At 43.4% G+C, this 16,249-nt stretch overlaps 3 protein-coding genes across 3 annotated transcripts; 1 reads left to right on the plus strand and 2 right to left on the minus strand.

Annotated features, from left to right (window-relative positions):
* Window positions 1-1,145: 1,145 nt before the first annotated feature.
* LOC124653321 lies at window positions 1,146-7,988 on the minus strand. Its single transcript, XM_047192391.1, has 13 exons — window positions 7,888-7,988; window positions 6,662-6,751; window positions 6,137-6,223; window positions 5,546-5,592; window positions 5,412-5,469; window positions 4,280-4,393; window positions 3,990-4,109; window positions 3,573-3,614; window positions 2,356-2,588; window positions 2,093-2,282; window positions 1,613-1,679; window positions 1,391-1,517; window positions 1,146-1,310 (listed from the first exon to the last, which is right to left on the minus strand). The coding sequence occupies exons 2-11, from the start codon at window positions 6,735-6,737 to the stop codon at window positions 1,624-1,626; spliced, it is 1,023 nt and encodes a 340-aa protein (XP_047048347.1). The 5' UTR covers window positions 6,738-6,751; window positions 7,888-7,988; the 3' UTR covers window positions 1,146-1,310; window positions 1,391-1,517; window positions 1,613-1,623.
* Window positions 7,989-8,356: 368 nt separating this feature from the next.
* LOC124652560 (probable 2,3-bisphosphoglycerate-independent phosphoglycerate mutase) lies at window positions 8,357-11,995 on the plus strand. Its single transcript, XM_047191593.1, has 5 exons — window positions 8,357-8,674; window positions 8,983-9,128; window positions 9,213-9,489; window positions 11,012-11,284; window positions 11,362-11,995. Exons 1-5 carry the CDS (start codon window positions 8,372-8,374, stop codon window positions 11,839-11,841), a joined length of 1,479 nt encoding a protein of 492 aa, XP_047047549.1. The 5' UTR covers window positions 8,357-8,371; the 3' UTR covers window positions 11,842-11,995.
* Window positions 11,996-12,499: 504 nt separating this feature from the next.
* On the minus strand, window positions 12,500-14,930 carry LOC124653200 (protein RTF1 homolog). The gene is made up of 2 exons (XM_047192268.1): window positions 14,837-14,930; window positions 12,500-14,729 (listed from the first exon to the last, which is right to left on the minus strand). Exon 2 carries the CDS (start codon window positions 14,690-14,692, stop codon window positions 12,725-12,727), a length of 1,968 nt encoding a protein of 655 aa, XP_047048224.1. The 5' UTR covers window positions 14,693-14,729; window positions 14,837-14,930; the 3' UTR covers window positions 12,500-12,724.
* Window positions 14,931-16,249: the final 1,319 nt, after the last annotated feature.

Here is a 16,249-nt window from a genome sequence, read left to right on the forward strand (position 1 = left end):
CGAATCCCTGTACGTAAAAAATAAAAGCAATCGGGTCCTCGGCCGGCCGTGGCGGCGCTGGACTTTGGCCGTGGCAGAGCTGGCCCTCGCCGTGGCCGGAGCTCGCCCGTCTTGAGCCGGAGCTCGTCAGTGGAGTGGCCGGAGCTCGTCGTCTCGTGGCTGGAGCTCACCAGCGGAGTGGCCGGAGCTCGTCCGTCTCGTGGCGGAGCTCGTCAGTGGAGCGGCGGCGCAGGCCGGAGTTGGGGAGGCGGTGCAGGCCGGCGAGGAAGCGGCACGCAGGACGGCGTCGTGGAGGCGGCGCGCAGGCCGGCGTCGTGGAGGCGGCGCGCAGGCCGGGCGTCGTGGAGCGGCCTAAAATTCTCAGTTGGGAGGAGATTTTCTGGGTAGACCCGACCTACCAAACACACCCTACATTGAGGGATACTTGGCCCAACAAATGCAATGGCACCATGTTTGATGGCCTTCATTCTATGTTTGTCACATCTTCTGAGAATTGGTGAGCTTACAAACAAACAATATCACCCTAAGTAATCTAGGACCAACTCAAATGTTTACAATCACAGTACGATCGAACTAATTCATTGCAATCACACTGAGTAACAAATGGCAGTACTTAATCCATAACTTACGAAAAGCATTACCATTATCATCCTCAGATCCTTGTGTTGGTTCTATTTTTTCAATTATAGGAAGCGCCATTATCATTTGGCGCCACACCATGCCCTTGATCTATGGTGTCTACCACAACAAATAGATCAGACTTTATTTTATTGTTCAAAATGAGAACCATATGCACTTCACTCAAATAGTTATGGTTATAATTAAGAAAAAAAGGGTTGAAATCCCAAGCAGTGGTTGCATGATGAGGATAGGATTCAAGGCAGAGCAAAGAAGATGCATGAAGGAACAAATCTGTTGATGTCATATATTTTTCTTGGAAAACTCTATATCATTTTCTCTTTCAAAACTCAATATTTTAGCTCTTGATATTTTTGGAATAAAGTGTTTGGATTAGATGTATTTTTCTGAGGAGCTTCAGCATTAGGGTGAGATCAAGACTAATTACCAAAAATCCCTACAAAAACGCCCCGGATCCAAACACCCCCTGCCCCCAGGTATACTTTTGAAGAACAGAACAAAAGTAATGGCAACAGTTAAATTATAATTTTACTACAGGGAACATGCATCATGTCATTCGTTCTAAGGGAGCCCATAACATAAGAACTTTGCATTGTGATATCTACACATCGTTGCATCACCAGGGGTAGAACTGCAAGGTGGTTGTTAGCTTCAACCAAGAGTCAGTGAACCTGCAAAGAAAAACAGATGAAATCAAGCTGAGTTATATATGCAAAACTACCTATGGACTGAATTCCGGAGATGGACTTACCAAAATGACCTTGCAATCAGATCGTTCGGTCCGAAAGTCATTCCAACTAATGCAAAATTTTCATATATGAAATGAACAAAATGCAATACTACTTTTGACCGATGGAGTCGCTATACCAATGAACTACCTGCGAAATCAATACAAGATTAGCCTTTGTTGAGTGCCAAACCATGCATCATTTAAGGTTCAAAATTAGTGGCAAATCAAGTCAAAGGTCAGTACCAATCAATGGATTACTCTAATGAGGATCTGATTTCAGGTAACAGTTGCTGCTGCGTCTTCTTTTTACCTAGAGAAGAGAAATCAAGAAGTAAGATCATATAATCACACCTCACTTTGTTTCTCCAGGTAACAGAACCCTCCAGTATAATTATATCACACAGATGAATTGCTCTCAGTTTATATTAGAACTAAAGCATAATAAGTGTCAGTTTGCTGCTTTCTTAAAGGAAAACAGTTTGCTTAACTGTTGGACAACTGCAGCAAAAATAAATGCCAGAAATTATTTTCTATGGACTTTGGATTGCAAATTATGTGATGTTTACCTCTACTTTAAGTGTTTCCTATATTCATTTCAGGAGTAAAACTACCAGAAGATGTACAGAAGAAGAGCTATTAGCAAGGAGAAATTAATTACTCATTCAGCACCGTCGTATATGGCCAATTTGTATTTTACAGGAAAGAGAAAAGAAGTACTCCAACCTGTGCTTTTTGAAGACGGAACTGCCGCTTTGTTGGATCTGCTTCTTGCAGATTCATTTCTAACTGCAGATACTTGGGTATCCGCTCTTTGAGATTGGGTTGCCTGCAGACGGCTTGGCCTGCTTGCTGATAATTGCTGAGGGATTCCTGAGCACAATTCAGATGTGGTTGCAGGAAGCTGATCCAGATGCTGTGGAACATGCACCACTCAGTAAAATAAGATGTTAAGATTGTGTACCTATGATCACAAGAGGGAATCAAACCTTTGTTTTAGGTTTAAAGTTGTTCGGAGCACCATCTGTTACTGAATTACCAGAACCATGTAATACTGAATGATCACACGGTATCAACCCGTTAACCTGTGACGAGCTTGTGCCACTTGCATAGTTCTGTGACTGCTCTGTGCATGATTCACGGTAAAGCTGACCAAGCTCGAATCGAAGCCGGTAGTTGCCCTGTGAATGGTACATTTTTGTGGCAAGAGGAGCTGGCACATCTGATAAATTAAATGAAGAAATCAGAACACCATCTCATAAGAAGTAACACTGCAGAGAAACCTAAAGTAGTATGGTGAAACAAGAACAATATTTGGAAATACACAAGTACAACACTAGATGAAAATTAGAATGCTAAAGATTTTTACTGGAAAGCTAAGCAGTGAAATTTTGATTGTTTCGTGCATGAAGAGTGAATTGTGAGAGCGAACGCTCCTTTTAGAAGAGCAGAACCTACATATGTTTTAATATGCACAAACTGAGTGCAAATGTTAGCCTTAACATGGAAGGGAGAAACTTCTCATTTGCTAGGTTATTGGTTCCACCAACTCGCCAAGGGTGCGAGTTACACTCATGCCAATGTGAAATCATATAGGACCAGAATAAGAAACTGCGGTTTCCAAGATCATCATGCAGATCCTTCATGTATATTTTGTTCAAAAGTTTAGCATGTTAGTTTTTTCCTGTGAAAAATAGTCTCGTATATTTTACTTATATATTATTCTAGAGTCTTATATATTTCATGTATATTCTAATGCACTTCCCTAACAATTTGAAGAAGTGAAAGAAAAAGATTATATTTGGTGATGATGCAGAATTGATCACTAACAAACCAACATCCACGTCAACATAGTGTCTGAAACTGGAAACCCCACCCAACAATAAGCTGTTGGATGGGCATCCGTGTAGGAGCTCACATTATTGATGATTCAACTATGTTTCACTACAATTAAGAACATTAGCATTGCTCAACAATTGATTGCTGCATTTGTTAGTTTAAACCCCAGAAGAAATAACATTTTCTGAGAGATCACAAAATCAACAATTTGCTGATGGACATTTGTCAAAATCTAATTTGCTGGAATAAACTGGACTGAAAATATGATTATCAACTTAGGACATATAAGAGGATGAGAAGTAATGTTTGCACTTGGAAACCAACACACTATAGAGGGGAAATGAGCACAATGAAAGGCACTTGGTACCTCGAAAGCGACTTTCAGGGCAACTGATGGCAGCTTTCAACCCTATAAAACAAAGAAGCACAAAATGTGTCATAGCACGATAAAAACCTGACCAAAAAGTTAGTACTTGCCACAACCATCATAGAGCTACATCTATCCTGACAGTGAAGCCACAACTTATGTTGTTTCAATAAATACAGATACGAGAGTCAAAACACATGTAATTCCGATGCATTCAAAAGTGGGCCTAAAAATTTATATCATTGAGGATCACAAGCTAATGATAACAAACTTGTTGGTGTTACTGGCAATACCAACAATGGCGTTAAAGAATTACATATAACAGATAAAATGTTTCAAGAAACAATTCAATATAACAAAGAAAGTAGAATAAACAACTCCCCAAATTGAATTAATTAGAAAGAATGTACCACTTACTTTGGTCAGCAGTAGAACTTAAAGGCTTGTTCATGTTTCCATTGGTCAAATTGAAGTCATTGACATTGTTCTTATTTTCAGATTGAGACTTTGCTTTCACTTTTATATACACCTTTTTATCTATCAGATGTCAAGGCAGCAAAACATTCAATGGAAATCCATTTAACAAGAAATGAATATAAAGGAAAACATCCAATATAGAGAATGCATCTAGCAGAATTTACTATATAGACGTTCAGGGTAAACAAACAAGAGTCAAGCTGTTCCCTATAAGATATTAAATTGGATACTTCCATTGCTTATCAGCTTTATTTTTCTGCCCTTCTTTGGAGGCTTCATAGGGTCAGTATTGTCTTCTACACCCATTGAATCGTTTGGGTTTACCATCCTTGAGCTACACCTCTCTGCAGAAGTCAAATATCTATGAGTTTTCAGAACAATTGCCTGGTAAAATCATATGGGAAGTGTAAATTAATCGGAAACCCACTTTTGAACTTGGAAGCATATGCTCTTGCTACCCAGAAAAACATTTTAAGATGTCAAAAAAACTCTGAACAAAAATTTGGTGCGTATACGTCGACATTATATGTGCACACGCGCAGTCTCGCAGAAAATTGACATTTTTTGGTCCTGTGTAAAAAAGATAAAGAAATGTACCATGAAAAGTTTTTTTTAAGCACCAAATTTTGTCCTTTTTGTACACAATACAAAAATGTCGGTTTTCCGCGAAACGAATTTATGAACACATAGAATGTCGACATGTATGCGTCAATTTGTTGTTCAGAATTTTTTAACGTTTTAAACTACATTTACAAGTCATTTCAAAAACCGGGAGCATGCTCCAGGGTGCAAAAATGCCCCTTCCTTAATTAATTTAAGTCACACTTAGAAAATGAGTAACAAGGTTTGAACAAATATTAAATCCTGAACTGTGAAATGTAAAAAAATTGGTATATAACATGGCGATTATTACTGCCTCTGCACTTATCTTAATCTAAGAATATAATGACTATAGCTTCATACCAGAAAAATAAATTACTTTTACGATGACTACAAAACACACTCCATGTTATTAACTTTATTGGCCAGTTGTGCAATGAATAATAGAATGGTAGTGTAAGCCAATGTAGCAAATAGCAAACAAATGCTGCTGCTCTAAGAACAAGATACACCATTGTGGGTGTAGGTCATCTTTCAATAAAAAAAAGTACGCCTTGAATAATTGTGTATCAGTAATCAACTATTCATTGATGAACTCAAATGATGACATAATAACAGCTTGGGGTCTTTTACATATACACGCTGCACATTATGTAGTTTATATACTAACTAGCCTGGAGTCAACCTAAATAATGATTACTCAGGATGAATATGAAGAAACTTACACCAAAATAATGTTTTGTGTAACGTGTTGAACATTACCTGCATGAGGTGCATACTGGCTGACCTTAACAGGCTTCTGGCATGTATCGCAGCAGACCTTCAATATAAGATGTCAGTTCAAACTGGAAGAAAAGAACAGAGAAGGGGTAATATAGGGTTCAATGAAAAGTTACCAGATCCAGTGGATCAGCCATAGGTTTTGATCCAAATATATGCATATCTGCACATAACTAAATGATAAATGGTGGCATCAACTGATAACTTTATAGTGTAAACTATGATGATAGCACCGTGCCACAAACATGACCTAATAGTACATGAGCCAAGAAAAAATTGTGAAAAAACTGATAAATAAGTTACATTTCCAAGAAAGAATATACCCCCTCTATGCCGAAATATAGTGCGCATTAGGTTTTTTCAAAGTCAAACCGTGCAAACATTGACCAAGTTTATACAAAAAAATAAAAACATTTAGAATATCATATCAATACCACTAGAAACATCATGAAGTATATTTTACTATGGTATACATTCGATGTTCTAGATATAAATAATTTTCTCAATAAACTTGGTCAAAGTTACTACAGTTTGACTTTTGCAGAAACCAATGCACACTATATTATGCCAAGGAGGGAGTACAAATCAGACAATACCGACAACAATTGTTCCTAGGAAAAGTAGCACCACCGGTAAAGACAGGGAACAGTTCTAAAAGGAGTGTTTGAGTCTGTGATCTGCTGGTTCAAGAAATGGGAAGAACATACCATCCTCATCAAGTAAATTTGGTTCATGTGCACCTAGAAGTTGCTTGTGTAGGATATGTGAAGCACTCTTCTCATTGATCACCTCATCTGTCAAAAGGTCAGGTGGCAGCGTTTATTTTCGACCTCAAACACCCGTAAGGTATAAGTTATATGCTATTTGCTAACCAAGAACCTTTAAGTTTGTTCTCTGACAAAAGCTACGGGTAAAACATCCAGGAATGAAATGTGTACAATTCAGTTGTCTACATGTGACAAAACAGTGACATTTTAAACCTTGCATGCAGATGGTGAAATGTCTAAGATCATTGCACATAATAAGCATACAAACTATAGGTGTTCGTCAAGCAAATCAACATTCTCGCAACTAAGAGAAAACTGTAAAGGCATCATGATTTTTTCATAATAGTAATACAAATATTCTTCGTTTTACTCTCGTGGATATAGGTTTCAAGGATCCACTAACCAAATCTCTGGAATAAACTAAAGGGAAGCTCACACTGAGTTAATTCATTTGTCATGGTTTACCTGGTGTAGCATGGTTTTCCATCATCACAAGCTTCAGCACAGAAGCCATTTTAAAATGTCCAGCCATGCAAACCATTTTGGAATAGCAACCTACATTACAACCAAATCCACAGGATAAATTAAATTATACAGACATCTAAAGTTGGTCTTGGGTCATGTCATGTTGAAAGAAAGTTTGCAATGCATTAGCTAGTTCAAAAAAAAATGCGGGTAAGCTAATTCAAGACTTGTTGTTTGATTATATACATGATCATTTTGTGTCCAGCATTTAGCCTATCCATGGAGAATAAGGTACACATTTGTCGCCAGTATGTGGTGCCCAATGTGGGCATGTGCCACTGATTTATGAATAAATCCTATGGGCAGATACAGGATGCGCCCTAGCCAGCGCATCAATTCTGCATGCTTCAGCTTGCATTTCATGACTTGAAAGAAACTAATACATGCAAACATTTAGGACCAAAAGTATCAGCCCATGGTTCAACATGTCACTCATCTCAGCTACTGACCAGTTACAAAAGAAAATGTAATCCTAAATTCCAAAAGTGAAACAGCGAATTAAAAAAATCAGACACCTAGTCTGACAATTCAAACTCCAAGTTCTCTAGGTACCGCCATGAAACTGTGGTTCGTGATTCCATTAGGAACCTAGTGCTGTTAAGTGTTAGCTCAATGCTCCAGTAGTAAACTATGGTAACACATGTCCCTTGGGCCAACTAGTCACCCAGTGTTGTCATAAGTTCCAATTGCAAGTGTGGCCTCAATCTTTTCACACTCCTGAGATTAAAACCGAAAAATTAAAAATAAGCCTAGAATGACACTGGTATTACATTGGCATCCCATTCCAGCATCCCACATTGCAGAAATTTAATGGAAAATCCTAAAATGTGAATGCAAATATGATCCCCCAACCATTAAATCCTCTCCTACATTCAGATCAAACCACACTCAGCGCTTTAAACGACAATAAGTGCACAGCAACCAGTACAGCGTGAGAATCTGACTATCACATAGGTATATCATCTTTCCACTACGGTCCCTGACGCATTTCAAGATTGAGATCAAAATCCGGAAAAACACCTCCGAGAAATACAAATCTGTTTCGCGAGTGCGTGCCTCGACGACAACAATCACAGACTCGGATCGATTCTACGGCTAAAAAATTGGCGAATAGACCCGGTAAAAACCAGGACAGGAAGTTGCTTTTGATTTTACAGGTGTCTCACCTGCAACAGCCGAATTCCTGGAGGCCGCCGAGCCCTCGAGAATGCGCGCAGAATCGGGATGTATCAACCGGCGGCCCGCTGCCGCCGGAGGCGCCAACTCCCCCGCGCAAGCTCGTTCGCTCGTCACATGCGAAATTCCGCGGGTAGAGGAGTGCGCAGAAAACGAGCGAGAGGCACAGGGAGACGCGGGATGAGCCGTATTCCGTCGCGGAGGGATCTACGGCTCTCGGCGGAGGATCCCGGCGATCGCCGGCGGCGAGGGGCAGGGGGAGAGGCGAGCGAAGGCGAAGCGAGCGCCAAGCGTTTGGAGATTTGGGGCGGACGCGTTCCGGCTCGGTCGGTCCTTGTAACGGGAGAACCGACCGGGTCTGGGTCGGGATCCGACTTCCGAGTCCGACAGTACGTGGTCCGACCCGCTCGCCGCTAAGCTGCTCGCCGCGGCAGCAAGGAGAGGAGGGGAAAAGCAGAGAAGAGAGCGGCGGCGATGGCGGCGGGGGCTAGGAGCAGGGTGGCGTTCGTGCTGGTGGACGGGATCGGGGACGTGACCATCCCGTCGCTGGGGGGGCGGACGCCGCTGGAGGCGGCGGCGGCGCCGCAGCTGGACGCGGTGGCGTCGGCCGGGGTGGTCGGCCTCATGGACCCCGTGGAGCCGGGGCTCGCCTGCGGCAGCGACACGGCGCACCTCTCCCTCCTGGGGTATGACCCGCGGGTGTACTACCGCGGCCGCGGCGCGTTCGAGTCCATGGGCGCCGGCCTGGCCATGGCCCCCGGCGACATCGCCTTCAAGGTCCGGTTCTACCTACACTAGATTACAACATTTCTTACTTCTTGTAATGGTAGATCGGCTTCAGTTCACCCTTGTGCTAAAGTATCTCCAATTAGTTTCATAGAATATTTCTAATTAGTTGCAAAATGGCTGCTCAGATCATAGAGTGGTCTAGTAATTGCAATACTAAATTGGAGCTCTGTCTTGTTGGAATTTAACATTATGGCCCAAGTCATATGCTGGCATTTTTTTCTAATCCATGCAGTATGTCTTACCTGATGAATGCGTTGTATCCCTTTTCTGAATTATGCGCACAATATCGCACGCAGTCGAACTTTGCTACACTGGATGAAAGCACGGGGGTTATCGTCAGCAGGAGGGCGGATAGGCACTTCGAGGAGGAAGGCCCAATCCTCTGTGCTGCATTAGATGGGATGACGCTCCCATCGTTTCCCGGATACGAAGTGAGAGTCAGGTGGGCCACTTATTCATGCTGAGCCTGCCTTAGTGTGCTATTACTGTTTAGCTATTTACCATAATTTACACATCTTTTCTACAGGTACGCTACTGAGCATAGATGTGGTGTGGTTGTGAAAGGGCCAAGGCTGAGCGGAAACATTTCCGGAACTGACCCGTTGAAGGACAACCGCTTGCATCTCAAGGCTCAACCTTTGGACGATTCAGAAGAAGCTAAAAACACCGCGGATGTGGTTAATGAGCTTTCTAAGGAGATCACACGTATACTGGTTTCTCAACCCATCAATGCGAAGCGTGCAGCTGAGGGGAAGAATATTGCTAATGTTGTGCTATTGCGAGGCTGTGGTATTAGGATTGAGGTTAGTGGACCCATTGCCTGTCTCGCATTTCCTAATTCTTTTATTTCTGCAACCCTCTGGAGGTAGCAATATCAATATGAAAGATAGGTCTGGAAAAAAACTGCACTGTGCTCTCGCTTCGTGTACTATGTTTTCCAATCCCAAAAAAAATCGAGCATAATCCAGATCTGTTTCTCAAGTTCTAATGTTGGATTTTTACCAACTTAAGCTTAGGGAGTCTTGCCTTGTTCAATTTTCCTACAGCTTTTGTTTACTTCTAACAATATCAATGTTACTGCAATAATTGCCTTGCAGCGAGAGATTGCAGGTATATATATTTTTAAGAATCCTCGGTAATAATATATACTATCATTTTTGGTCAACATCTGCACTGGCTGTTCCAAATTTATTGATATTTTCTGGTGCAAGCATAAGAGTTCCCATCTAAAGCACACAAGAGTTCCTGATTAAGATATAACATGTTTTCTCCCTACTGTAACTTGATGCACTAGACTTCCTTTCTAATGAAGTGAAGTGGCATATGGCTAATTCTTTATTTCTGCAACCCTCTAGAGGTAGCAATATCAATGTAGAAGATAGGTCTGGAAAAAATTGCACTGTGCTCTCGCTTCGTGTACTGTGTTTTCCAATCACAAAAAAAATCGAGCATAATCCAGATCTGTTTCTCAAGTTCTATTGTTGGATTTTTACCTTGTTCAATTTTCCTACAACTTTTGTTTACTTCTAACAATATCAATGTTACTGCATTAATTGCCTTGCAGCGAGAGATTGCAGGTATATATATTTTTAAGAATCCTCGGTAATAATATATACTATCATAATACAGATAGGAACACAATTTTGGTCAACATCTGCACTGGCTGTTCCAAATTTATTGATATTTTCTGGTGCAAGCATAAGAGTTCCCATCTAAAGCACACGAGAGTTCCTTGTTAAGATATAACATGTTTTCTCCCTGCTGTAACTTGATGCACTAGACTTCCTTTCTAATGAAGTGAAGTGGCATATGGCTAATTCTTTATTTCTGCAACCCTCTAGAGGTAGCAATATCAATGTAGAAGATAGGTCTGGAAAAAATTGCACTGTGCTCTCGCTTCGTGTACTGTGTTTTCCAATCCAAAAAAAAACGAGCATATCCAGATTTTGTTTCTCATGTTCTAATGCTGGATTTTCACCAACTTAAGCTTAGGGAGTCTTGCCTTGTTCAATTTTCCTACAGCTTTTATTTACTTCTAAGAATATCAACGTTACTGCACTAATTCCCTTGAAGCGAGAAATTGCAGGTATAAATATTTTTAAGAATCCTCGGTAATAATATATTATATCATAATACAAATAGAAACACAATTTTGGTCAACATCTGCATTGGCTGTTACAAATTTATTGAAATTTTCTGGTGCAAGCATAAGAGAAGTTCCTGGTTAAGAGTTCCTGCTTAAGATATAACATGTTTTCTCCCTACTGTAACTTGATGCACTAGACTTCCTTTCTAATGAAGTGAAGTGGCATGTGGCTATACTAGGTACCTCCCTTTGAAACCAAGCATGGACTCGCACCATGCATGGTAGCTCCTACCAAGATCATAGCCGGGCTGGGGCTGTCGTTGGGCATTGATATCCTTGAAGCACCTGGAGCAACCGGAGATTATCGAACTCTCTTAACTTCCAAGGCAAAAGCTATAGCCAAGGCACTCTCTGCTCCTCTGGACACACCACCTCGTGTTTTTGTGCCTGGAGAGGATGAATATAAAGGCGGTAGAGAAAATGGATACGACTTTGGGTTCTTGCACATCAAGGTTAAACCACAATCCATGCTCTCTTTAAAGCTAGCATTAACGTGATGCTGATAGTTCATTTTATGATGCCAACACAGGCTATTGACGATGCTGGCCATGACAAGGCTGTCAAATTAAAGGTGCGAGGTCTGGAAGCTGTCGACCGGGCTATTGGTCAGCTTGCAAGGCTCCTGTGGGAAGCTGAGAAGTCAGGGCACTACCAATACTTCCTCTGCGTCACTGGAGACCACTCTACTCCTGTTGAGTACGGTGACCATAGCTTCGAACCTGTCCCGTTTGCTATATGCCGGCTGAGAGATTTTGTGGGAGCCATTGGGGAGGACAATGTAATGAACACCCCCCTTGATGATTTCCCGCTGCCTTCGGTTAAATCTGGAGAAGATTTAACTGATAGTTCAGAACCAGCAGAATGCAAGCCTGCTGAGTGTAAAGCTTTTAGCGGCGATACTGTGTGCGAGTACACGGAGATTGCTGCTGCGAGGGGCTGCCTTGGGCGATTCCCTGGAAGTGAGATGATGGGCATCATCAAGAAGTTCATGAAAGCAAAGAACGACTAACGCCGGATCAAGTGCTAACATTGTACTGTTTAATCTTTTGACATTGGAGCTTTGTAATAATGACAAACATAGCAGAACCAGCGTTATCTGATATGAATAAGAGCTACCATGGTTTCTAAACTGCATGAAAGGCATAATGACCTGCTTCTTGGAATTAGTGGTTTGGGCCTTTTCTCCCTTTTCTTTTCTGAGGCATCCGCAGCTTGTATTTTTTTATTTCGTACGGTGTTCTTTGATTTGTGTGCCTCCTTTGTAAATGGTACATTATGTACCGTGCAAGGATGCAGCACTACGTTCAGGCCCATACCAAGAATTTGATGTTCAACCAAGAAATGTCTTTTTGCTGTTTTATTTACCAACACCTGAATATATATGTATGTGATACAAATATAACAGTCATTTCATCATTTCATATGCATATAAACCGTAATACATCAGGGCCACTGAGTTACAACTGCTTTGAGCCGCACAAGACTAAGAATATCAACGCCAGCTGAGAAATACATCGAAATCACTACTGGATTTGACCAAAATAACAATTGAACCAATCTACAGACTAGAAAAGGCATGGCAAATATACAGAAATAGAATATTTCCACCTGGCACTATGTAAGAGCAACAACAGATACGATTCAAAAGAGCTGATGCAATCCAAAAGTATAAACACGAAATGCCATTGCCGCAAGAAACGTGAAATGTCAACACTATCAGACATACAGGTCTATGTAATTATGAAAATAAACGTGCAATCTGCTTGTCTCCGTATTACTTCAGAGAAAGTAAGCTAAAATGCGACTAGTCTGGACAGTTTGTCACGTTGATGCAGAAGAGTTGTTGCCAGGGGTACAGATAAATTCATCGAGCAGCCAAAAAAGATAATCCTTCAGAGGAGACCACGTCGCCTCTTGTAGTCGCTCACGGAGAGAGTTAACGCATGCCTCCTTCCATCATTGTCGGGGATCTTGTAACCCATAGTCGCTTCTATCTTCTGCTTCCTCGCCATGTATCCTTCAAACAGACCTTTGGGCCCACCATACTCTTGCAGAACAGCCAGTGATATCGGAAGTTCGAAATTATGCAGTGGATTCGTTTCTGTCCCGAGATCCAAAGGTGCATTTGTATCAACCAGCTTCCCAGCTTCAGCTGCTGCCACTAGAGCTGAAGCTGTGACTACTGTACCAACTCGCACCCCACTCTTCACATCTTCCTTGTCAGCCATTACATTACCATCGTTCCCATTGGCGGCTTCAGGATTATCTCCTTCTGCTTCTCCTCCCGGCTTTCCCGCAAAATAATTCCGCGATCTTGTCCACCTCCTTGAGAAAGGATCATAACCAGCCTCTCCAGCCTTCAGACCTGTATTGACAGCTTTCATTTCTGATGCATTCTTGAAATTCTCAGCACGGTTCTTCCTGTTCATCTCCTCCAACTTTGCTGCCTTCTCATTAGTTGACAATGGCTGCGCGATCTTCTGCAGCTGATTCAGCTTTGCTCGGATCCTTTCTGCTTCTGCATCATCCCTCCGGACCAGGGCCATCTCCAACTGATCCCTCAACCTATCCTTCTCAGCAGCAACATTCATGGGGCGTCTCACAGCTGATTTCTTCGCTTGCAGCATCTTTTGTACAGTATCCGCTGAATACACGTAGTTGTAGGCCTCCTTAATGCCTTCTTTCTTCTCCAGCACTTCCTGCCGAGTTGGTATGCGCACACCATTCTTTTCAGCCTCTTGAAGCCACTCCTTGAACTCTTCTTCGAGGACCGGAGAATCAGAGACCTGGGCCATCTGCCACCGAGCAGCATTGGCTTCGTTATCCCATACAACATTGAGATACTTGCATGTAGTGTAACTCTCGAGCTTGTACTTGCGATCTGGGTCACTCGCATCCACGTTCCTAACAATGCACAGCCTGTACTTTGGGGTGCCATTTTTCGTCTTGCCGATCCCAAGCCGCACAAAGCACCCAGCTACAAGCTCCTCAAAGAAGGGTTCCATGAACCATTTCACCAGCTTCGACCTCCGAAGGGTTATGCTCTTGACATCATCAAACTTGAGAGGGTCAAGCCTGCTCGGCGATTCGTCAAACTCATCTTCCCGACTATCATCAGCAGCCCCTCCATGGCCATTGGTCCTCTCATTGCTACCATCGCTGGGGGGGCTCCCAGCCCTGCGCCTAGTAGGCGAGCCGGGCTTGGCGACGAGATCCTTGAACCTGTTGCGGTACCCCTCCGGATCTTGCTGCCTCATCCTCTTGGCCCGAAGCTCGTCGAGGGCGCTCTTGGTGGCGGACCTGTCGGTCCTGGTGGAGGCGCGTGAGCGGCTGAGCGGCGGGGGAGGGCTGTCCTTGCGGGCCTTCTCCGTCTTGGAGGAGGAGGCCCGTGCCAGCTTCTTGAGCTTGTAGTCGTCGATCCTGGTGCTCCGCTCCGCGAGGATCATCTCCCTCTGCAGCTCCGTCATGTTCTCCAGCTGCTCCTTGTCGTCGTCGTCCTTGTACAGGTCGCTCCCGACGGACGGCGCGCTGTCGGAGTCCTCGCCCCCGCTCCGTCTGCCCTCGTCGTCGAGGTCCTCGTCGTCGTAGCCTCCCCTGCCCGCGCCCTTCTCCGTCTGGTGCCTCTTCTTGAGCGGCACCTGCGAGCCCGGCGGCAGGCGCTTGCGCGGGTGGCTGGGCGCGACGTCCGAGTCGGAGTCGCCGTCGTCGGAGCCATCGGAGCCGCTCCCGCCCGAGTAGGAGCCCCCCGCGCGGCGGCCAGGCTGCTGCCAGCGCTGGTTGGGCTGCCGGGACTGGCTGCCCTTCCCCACGGTCCGCCCCGCGGCCTGCAGGAGCAGATCGTCCAGGTTAGGATCCGGCATCGCCGACGACGCTCCTCCTCCTCCTCCTCGTGAATCCCTGCGCGAACAATTCCGACGGAGAAATTGGAAGAAACTGCTATGAGTTCTCTGCCGAGTAGCGAGAGCGGACGGATCGGCGAGGAAGGAAGATCTGGATTGGATTACCTTGGAGCTTCGGTGGCGGCGGAGAGAGTTGTTCTATGACACCGTCGACAACGGAAGGAAGACGGAAAGGATTGTTGTTGGGCCTTGGCGAGAACTTGAAGACTGCTGGTGGACCAAAACATAGCTTAACACAAGCCCATATATGCTGGGCTTTCATGTTCTTGTTTTCATATTTGATTGTAAATTTACAAGTAACTAGTTGAATGTCCGTGCCTGCTACGGTTTTAAATAGATTATTTATTTCTCAATTATGGTAGTTATTTTTTCTAGTACGGTTCTTAAGACCTCATAACAAATATGTAGACCCAAAATCCTTTTCCTTCCATTTTGCTCCTCCTTATTTATCTATGGGTTTTTCGGTCATGTCACAACTACGTCGATATTATTCGTCTCTACCAAAAATAGAAAGTTCAAGTTATGAGGATTTTTTTATTCCATACATACTACCAAGCCTTAGGAGTGGAAGCTCCACCAATAAGCTACATGAAAAAAATTCGGCATAAAATTGCCATCATTCTTTATCACCAACCTCTTTTATCCTAAAGTGGCCCCCTTTTGTTTCGCTTAAAAGATTAGGTTAATCACTTTACCAAGCGAGTCCATCCCTAGACTAGAGGATGAATAGTACTTATTTATCATTTCAATCATCTCACCTTAGGTTTGTACCGCTTCAACCACTCTTTCACCGCCTTGTTGTCTAGCACAGGGTCGCCCAAGAAGTGCTCCGCAAGGTGTGTCTCGGTTATCCCGGAGGTCAGTGGGGAGACCCTCTTCCTTGCGCCACCGCAATTGCTATAGGCAGCATAATCTGCCTCATATGCTTCCAACGCTTCCTCCTCCATGCTTGTGTTTGCGGTGTGGCTTGTCGTCCTGTTTCGGCCCTCGGCCGCGTTGGTAACACCTGCTGGCAACATGGGGACCGAGGATCGAAAAGAGATAGTGGTTGAACTATATTTTTTCGAAAAAGGTGGCTGAACTATATGGAGGGGTGGTTTTCAAAAAAAAATCTATATGGAGTGGGGTATTTAAGGAGCTGCGGAATAGCGACTCGGTGGGTCAGAGGTCAATCGCAAGTCTGATGGGTGGGCCGGCTTCCCCATTTTTATTTCCCTGGACGCAGTCGTCAAACTGGCATGTAGGGCAAGGGCGGGGCCCTATGCTGGTGATCAGATCACATCGGTTGGATGTTCTCACGAAACGTCGAGATTTTCTTTGTTGTATTTTTGAATTAGGTTTTGGAATTTTCCATCCGACTGTTTCCATATGCTGCCTGCACCAAAAAGAAACACCCGGATGATTGATTTTGCTGAGCATACATGCAGATATAGCAAAATAATTGATTTTCTTCCTATTCATTGCATTTTTTAAATTTAACCACTATGTTGTGCCCTGATGATGTCTTCCATATGTGTG

Source organism: Lolium rigidum, chromosome 5 (assembly GCF_022539505.1).
Source record: "Lolium rigidum isolate FL_2022 chromosome 5, APGP_CSIRO_Lrig_0.1, whole genome shotgun sequence".
Taxonomy (NCBI): Eukaryota; Viridiplantae; Streptophyta; class Magnoliopsida; order Poales; family Poaceae; genus Lolium; species Lolium rigidum.